The 8,245-nt window shown below is 41.3% G+C and overlaps 1 protein-coding gene across 3 annotated transcripts in view; it reads right to left on the reverse strand.

Moving 5' to 3' along the window:
• Positions 1–652: 652 nt before the first annotated feature.
• The window catches only part of tbc1d14 (TBC1 domain family, member 14), a 38,604-nt gene continuing 31,011 nt past the window's right edge, over positions 653–8,245 (reverse strand). For all 3 annotated transcript variants that reach the window (XM_035675404.1, XM_035675405.1, XM_035675406.1), the window contains 4 exons: positions 6,451–6,579; positions 5,605–5,714; positions 4,169–4,427; positions 653–4,079 (listed from right to left, as the gene is read on the reverse strand). In XM_035675404.1, the coding sequence (XP_035531297.1) occupies positions 4,023–4,079; positions 4,169–4,427; positions 5,605–5,714; positions 6,451–6,579 (555 nt within the window). In that variant the 3' untranslated portion in view covers positions 653–4,022. The remainder of the gene's footprint in view (positions 4,080–4,168; positions 4,428–5,604; positions 5,715–6,450; positions 6,580–8,245) is intronic.

Consider the following 8,245-nt stretch of genomic DNA (forward strand, 5'->3'; position numbering starts at 1 on the left):
AGGGGGAATGTGAAGCGAGGGAGTTGCGATATGCAACCTTACCACTAGATGCCACTAAATCCTACACACTGGACCTTTAAACCACTATGAAGTTAATAGTCAACCAGTTGCATTCAACAAAACATTTTTCTCTGTAATATGTTCAGGGAGAGGGTATATGTTTTTCATAGTAACTCATTCTACCTCCTACAGAGAGAGGAAGCCAAAAAGACATACAAGTGAAAATATGCACTGCATTCTTCCGCCACTAGTCCATCAATATCTATATAGTTGCCTGCCTCGGTCAGATTCCTCTTGAGATCAATAAAACAGGGTGATAGAAACACTACCACTAATGTCCACAGGGGGCCGCAGAATCAACACAAAAATTAAATAATTCATCTTATAGGGGTCTTTAAGTACGTCTAATTGACTAGATTCATTGAGAGGTCAGTTAATGAGATAAAAAAAAATTAAAAAATGCAGCCAATGCTGGAAATATTGGTTGCCCCACGACACACTTTGACTCTTCCTTTTCCATCCCTGCTACACGGAATAAGCAAAATTTCACCTGGGAAATGTAGGCATAGACTTGGAAGTTCAAGTTTATCAGACAAGTTGAAGGTAAAAATAAAATCAGTTCATGTGAACAAAGACAGTGAACCGCTGCTGGTTGAATATGTACAGCTCTTTATTTTAATAAAACCATTGTTTATATACATTTCAAGTGAGATACAGCATGGTAACCCTCTGCTGTCTCCATCCATGTCCATCAGTCCTCTACAGTACACGGGTCTCTGGAGGAGAAACAAAAACAGACAATGCAAAACAAACAGAACCCAAGAAAATACAGACATCCAGCAAGTCAAACAGCATATTACACTTTTTATTTAAGTTTACTTTGAATTTTGTTTTCGCCCACTGTGGATCATACAGTGTGTGATAGAAGGGCAGTCAGCAGGTAGTGTTGGTAGAGCTGGGTCAATTCATACACAGGCCAGCCTTTAATGTAACAACTAGTAACTAGCAGATCTCATTACGGAAATACCACACATACACATGAAACACACACACACCAGCTTGTTTCATCAGCTGGTCACTACTTAAGCATCAAAAAAACAAAGGATGAAAAACCCGTTTAAACCTGCGAGTGATGACATAAAGTGATGAGAGGCACAAATCAAAGGCTTACATGAACGTGCAAAAAGCTTTTTATTGCAGTCCTGCGGTGTGTCGCCACACCGGGGGAGTGAGGGGGGGAGGAGTGCATCGAGAAGAGGGATCAGAAAGTCTGCTGCATGTTGCTGAACTGATGCACACGGATCGCGTCTGTCAGCAGCCGCGGGCCTGTCGACATGATGATTTACAGATGAAAGGTGCTTCCTGTTTGTGTGTTATACTTCAGCCGTGGTCCATTCTTCTTCAAGGCATTTCAAAAGTGTAATGTGGCCTCAGTGGGGACAAGAGATACTGAGACAAAATAGAGACATGACTGATATTAACAGGGCACAAAAGGAAGTGGGCTCATCAGAACTCGGATGAAGCAGCTTCACAACCAGCAACAGCACAGTTACTGCGTTCACACTGACAAATGCCGTTAGTTGGTTCTTCTGTTTCACGGGTGTTGACTGAGAAAATTCTTCACCAACATCAACAACCAATGAGATTTCTACATTTCTCAATTCTTATTTCATTTGATGAACAGATCTGTGCAAAAATGGCAAAAAAGACATTTAACAAACTGTTGCTCTCCAGTTGGGATCAATTAATTCACTTTAACTTTGCACAGTCTACGTCAACTCATGAAAACAATGCCGGTAACAAAATTTCATGCAAATACCGGCCCCGCCCACCACAGGTCAGGAGGGAGTGACACATTTACCACAGTGTGAATGTAGCGTTAGGGCCCTGACATGTCTGACAACCTCAGAGAACAGCAGCCACAAAGCCCGGAAGATCACATGGTTGCACCTGACGGTCCGACGGTGACCACTGAGACACACGTGACAGGAAATGACAAGAATCTAAAATCCAAACAAAACAAACAAGCTAATTGTTTTCATTCCACTGCGAATTGAAAGTTTTGCTTTGCTTGGATTGGTGTTAGCTCGGGTCTGTAGCTTGTGTTACAAGCAGACAAAAAGTGGTGAGAAACTGTACTAAAATGGTGAACAACCAGCTGGACAGATGTTGTTACAAAGTCAGACGGATCAGGCCCTGGACCTGTATTTGATAAGTAGTCTCGGGGATCCCTGTCTGATAAGATTTAGTTATTCCCTAACTGTCTGTACTGTAGAGTGGCAGATTAACAGTGAGGAGTGTCAAACCTACGAACAGAATAATCACTCTTACTTCTAGTGGATTAAATAATAGTCAAATTGAAATATCCCCTGACCCTAGGTTGAGAACCACTGGATTAGAACGCCTACACAATATACTTGCTTTTAACAACCCGCTATTTTCATGATCAGTTAATCTGCTGAGCGACTGCCCATCACAATGTCACTTTTTGTTTTGTTGGACCATCCGTTCAAAACCCATTCAACTTACTCTTATCACATCAGACAAAGAAAGCAGCAAATCCCCACAGCTAAGAAGCTGGAACAAGGGAATATAATGACATTATTTTCTTTCCTGTAATTGATGAATGGTTTCACCTCCATCAACTGCTATATTAACAGACCAAAACAGCAGCCCAACCTAAGCAGGGTATTGTCGTGTTTGCGTTCAAAATCAGAAGTTGTCGAGGGGATATCAGAGATGACTGAGCCTTAATCTGCCCTCTAGTGGACAAATAATGCTTCAGAGGCACGACCTCTTGTCTGTGTTTACGTGTTGTTGAAACCGAGTGCGTACGAGTTTGGGTGGAGAGAGGCTCAGCAACAACCCTTCATGTGACTGGAACAATGTCCTGTTAATGCTCCGTTGTCCTTTTGATAAATATTAAATAAATACACACCCACACACACACACACACACACCAAGACATCAGGAATCAAAACGCTAACAAGCTGAAATGTAGCTCAAACATCTTGGGTGCGGGGGAAAGTTTGTGTCGGATGCGGTATGTATGACCTCATTATTTACTCCAGTTTCATTGACATAAATATACTGTAAAATGCATTTTACAGGCAGCTTATGAACTCTTTTTAGAGGGTTAAAACACTTCATTAAACGTAACAACGTGGTGCTCTCAGAGACACCAAAGTTGTCTTCAGGTGTTTTACCTACAGCATACAGGTTATGTGCATTTTTGTGGACAAAAAAAAAAAAAACTCTCCAAGAGCTTCATGGAATGGTTCAGGAAACAAATGACAAGCACACAGGTCGAAGGACAAAATCTAACTCAGACAACGTGAAGGAATGAATGAAAGTTTTGAGTAAAAAGGTGCAGAGACAGAGATCCAGACACACAGAGACACTAGCTGAGGTCCCACTTAATGCATTTCAACACAGTCATTCACAGATCAGACTCTGGATCATTCTAGGACATTACGATTACTTTCCCTGACTGATATTCTTTAGAGATTGGGAGTCAAACATAGACTTTTTGTTATAAAAACTGCCAAATTTAAAGAAAAGACAAGTGGAACTGTAACTAGAAAGGCAGCAGAGAATTAAAAGTGGAGGATTTAAGTAGTAACTGGTATCTCTGTGGGTCCCTCTGGTCTGTGGAGACCTGAATCAGCCTGGTGGGTGGATGTGTGTGTGGGAGTGTGCGATACATTCTTCAGCCTCTGCCAACTACACTTTCCAGTCCACTGCTGGGCCTCTGAGCAGAGGAGGGGTGGCGGGAGATAAATAAGGCCTCATTTTCCTTTTCACACCCCTTCCTCATCACGGACAGACCCTAGAGGGTCCCGGTTCCAGTTTGAGCAGTGACGCGGCTCTGGAGAAGAGGTTTATCACAGCGGCTACAACCAGATATGTCCCGTTGACGTTGAACAAAGGTTTCTCAGGTCCCTCCGGCCCCTCCGGCCTGCTAAGAGTCCAGTTGGTCTGGTTGAGTCCGTTAGTGTGATGTTTTTTCCTCTGATCTCAGCTCAGCGCTTCAGCACCGGGCTGCCTCGCTCCGGATCTTTCTGTAACGCCTGCAGGACCTGAGCAGACGGAAGGAGGTACAGTTAAAAGAATAAAAATGAGAAACTACCAACCAAACACCCTCAAATGCAAAGCTCCGACATCCTACCTGCGCCCACTTCCTGTTGCGGCTGGTCATGTGAATGGCGGCGATGTGCTGGAAGAGCTGCTCGCCGGGGAAGAGGTCGGGCAGGCGGGTGAGGAACTGGGCCATGTGGATGAAGTCCATGCAGGTGAGGACGTCCTGGTAGAGGCGCAGCACGCCCAGCGCCGTGCGGAACAAGAACTCCTCGCCGTCTCTGCAGAACACGTCCCACACCCGACACGCCAGGTCCAACGGCAGCGACTTACTGTACAGAGTGAAGATCCTGGAGGGAGAGGAACAGCGCACTTAACCCAACACAGTGATTTCATTCCAACAGACATATAGAGACACATACACATATGGATTTCTGAGATACATTTGCAACTGCATATACACCACAGATTTTAGCTGGTTATTATTATTATTATTATTATTATTATTAACACCTCTATTAGATTCTGGCAGATAAAATGTTTGGGTCACTTGTGTCAGTGGAAACTAAAGAATGTAAGTCCAATACTCACTCTTAGTTAGCTCTGTTTTTGGTCAAATTGTAATGAAAAATAAGTGATAAGCTTGATAATGTAAAGCTAAAATCAAATCTTAATGAGCATTTGTAACAAAGAAATTCAAACTGGAGCGGTGACGATTATGTGATGAAAGTGAATATTGTACATCGATGACTGGCATCCTGTTCACTCATGTTCGACAGCTCGACACATTGGGTCAACACATTTGTTGTGTGGGTCGGTCTTGTTGCTAAAATCAGACTTGGTGAAGAACTATTCTCCCGTCATGATATGAAAGAAAAATGATAACCTATCACAAAAAGCCAAAAGAACCTCCATCTGACATCTACAGTTCAAATCACAGCATTTGTGCAGGTATTTGCCAAGTTGTCTATTTAATGGGACATCATATCGCAACATTAAAGTCATTTGTTGGAGCAATCCGTCATTGTTATTGTTTTGTAGTTGAACACTCTGTAAGAATTATACTGAAAGACAACGGCATTTATAAGCTGGGTGCGGTGTGAGTGATGTAAGTGAGAGTTGAAGTAAAAAATAGAGATGTAGAATGTTCCGCAGTGCGTGGGCAGACGCTACTGATACAGACCCCTGCTCACACTAACAGCCTGTGCTATTTTCTAAGAACTGACACTAACATGTGTGGGACTCAATGTGAGCAAAGTGTCATGTTTTGATTACGACATGTGACACGTTTTAACAGGATAGAGAACAAAGTGTACAGAGTGAGTACGCTACCCTTAGTATGACCCTACCGGCCGAGAACCAACCCCTGCAAAGTGACATAATGGCAAGTAGTTTAAAGTACCTTTTATGGTACTTAACATCATTACTTAACACTGTAGTTGAAAGCAAGTGCATTGTATTAACAGCATGGGGAAAATGCAATAAATGTTTTGGTTTTTAAACAGAAGAAATGAGTAGAAGACTCACCAGTCGATTAAATAAATATCGGGGGTCAAGCTGTTTTTCTTGAAATGTGCAAAAAGCTTTGGTAGATTTTCTTCAAAGAACACTTCAAATGCCGAAAAGTAAGTCAACATCTGCAGAGAGAGGAGAAGGTGGTCTTGAGTAACATACACACAGTAACAGTAATAAGTAGGGCAGTGAGTCATATGTAGAAATGGACTAGTGATTTCTGTGGTGTGCTATCAAAAACACAGCACCGCTGTACCCACCACAGCACTTTATGGTGTCAAACTCACAACAACAACCCAGCTCAAGAAGATGAGCCAGAAAATGTCATGCTAAAATCAACTCATTTTTTTTGCATGTTTATGAACATATGTAACAAAGACATTCATATCAGAGCTGCAACCAGAACAACTAATGGAGAAAATTACTGACAAACAGATCGATAATGAAAATAATTAGTTGCACCCTATTAAACATACTTATTATAATATTTATCATTATAAGATATAAATGTACTGTCAACGTCCTCTACCCCTTTTTAAAATGTATATTAATATTAGAATATTTTCCATGGGTACTACTTTGATTTGTGCCGTTATATTCCTGGTGTGACCACTTCACTGTGACATCCACAGGATTAGGGCTGCAGATCAACTATTATTTTCATCATCCATTACACAAAATATTGGTCCATAAAATGTGTGCCAAAGCCCAAGGTGACATCCTCAAATATCTCCTTTAGTCCACAACCTAACTATATGTAGTTTACCGTCATAGAGAACTAAAGAAACCAGAAAATATTCACATGTGAGAAGCTGAAATCAGAGAGTTTGTGTGCGCGCAATTGTGTGTGCGTGTACTGACAAGGCTGTGGTCGACTCTGAAGAAGGCCATCTGACAGGGCTTGTTGAGCAGGTTGGCAAAAGCTATAAAGGCATCAGCTGTGTCCAGGTTCAGGATCAGCACTGCTGCGATGAACGACATCCCCTGCACCTAAACACACACACACAAACTGTTCACAAACTGTTCACAAACGGGTCTTCAAAAAAAAAAAAAGAAAAGTGTTAATAGGAAATGTATAGTTTGACTTCCGTCTCTGAAAGCAAGGCAGCAAGTTAACACCTGCTAAAGGTGAATTTTGCAACACATATCACTGTTGCACATTTAAAGCACTTGATATTTAAATAGTTTTTTTATTTAAAACTTTAATTTGCAATGAAATGCTTCAGCGAAATATTAAAACTGGAAGGAGAGATGAAATGCTGACACACAGATGCAAAGAGCAACATAAATAAAACCCTGCACACAGAGGTGAATGCATCCTCTGGGTGTGTGTGTGAGTGTGTAGCAGCTCATGGGTTGGGGTCAGTGCAGGAAGTCAGAGTCATTTCACCAAGTATAGACAGCGTGGGGGTTAACCACAGCATTTACAAGCACAATGTGGCTCTGAAGAGTAAGAGCAGTGTGCACATCAGTTCCATGCAAGAGCCCAAACATCATCACAGAACAGCCATCTCACTAGAACTTTCACACGGGTCCAAAGCGCTGATTATTTCTGACAATCAAGTTTATGCTTCGATCTCCAGGGTTAGATTTTAAAATTCATCATGTGTCAGGAGAGGTTTTTAAAGATAACATACAAAGGATCAAGAGCAGGGTCAGAACTTAAGTGAGTGTGTGAACAGAAAAGTGATTAGTCATGTGATTAGTAACTCATGAGGAGGATGGAAGGAAAAGGTAAGGAGGTTTGCTAAGTGGAAAAATCACACCTACGCACTGCAGGAATGCCTTGCCCAAACCACCTGGCACTGTACTGTACGGGGCAGGTTAGTGGTGATCGTATGATTGGATGACTGTGGAGGGTAGTGTGTGCTACAGCAGTGACAAAGTGAAATTCAGAGAAGGCCGCAATGCTGAAATCAAATCTGCATGTTGCATATATTGGGGGGAGGTGAGCCCTGCCCTCTGTGGTGATTTTGCACCTGGCTGCAACCACAGCAAGCTGCTACAACATTGTAATATGACAGTAAATATCAAAATTACGAAAGCCGAGAATGGCCGTGCTTGCAATTACTTTTTTTTAAATCGTCATCTTGAGATCACAAGCTCATTGTTTCCTCTTATAACTCAATGTGTATAAGAGATTTGTTCAACTTAATGGACAATGTATACATGGAGGAATGACATGAAAAACAATCTGGTCATTGCTTTGAGCTCATTTAATAAATCTCAAGCGTCTCCTGATATATTTTGTCAGCATTGTGTCACATTGCCAGTAAATGAACAGCTTAAATGAACTCTCAGATGTACATTCTGGTAACAACTCTTAAGTTCAGTTATGAATCCTCCCTGACAGTCATGACAGTGATCTTGAAGGCTGAAACGAAGTGTGATCAAATCAACCAGAAACTCATCCTTTCTAGTTTTCTAGAAATAATTTATCTCATGATCTTAAGAAAATGGCATTCAAAAAAAATTATTGCAAGCATGGCTGTTTACAACTTCCATAAAATACACCTTATATTTAAATAATAAATGAAGAATAATTCAGATTTTTTTATCATCATCATCTATAATGACAATAAAGGTGATTTACTTGCAGCTAATGCATGATTGTTGTGGTATTTATTTTTTGTGTTCTTTTTGTATGATTTTACTT

This window comes from Morone saxatilis, unplaced genomic scaffold (assembly GCF_004916995.1).
Source record: "Morone saxatilis isolate NCDOM2014 unplaced genomic scaffold, NCSU_SB_2.0 Contig4, whole genome shotgun sequence".
Lineage (NCBI taxonomy): Eukaryota > Metazoa > Chordata > Actinopteri > Moronidae > Morone > Morone saxatilis.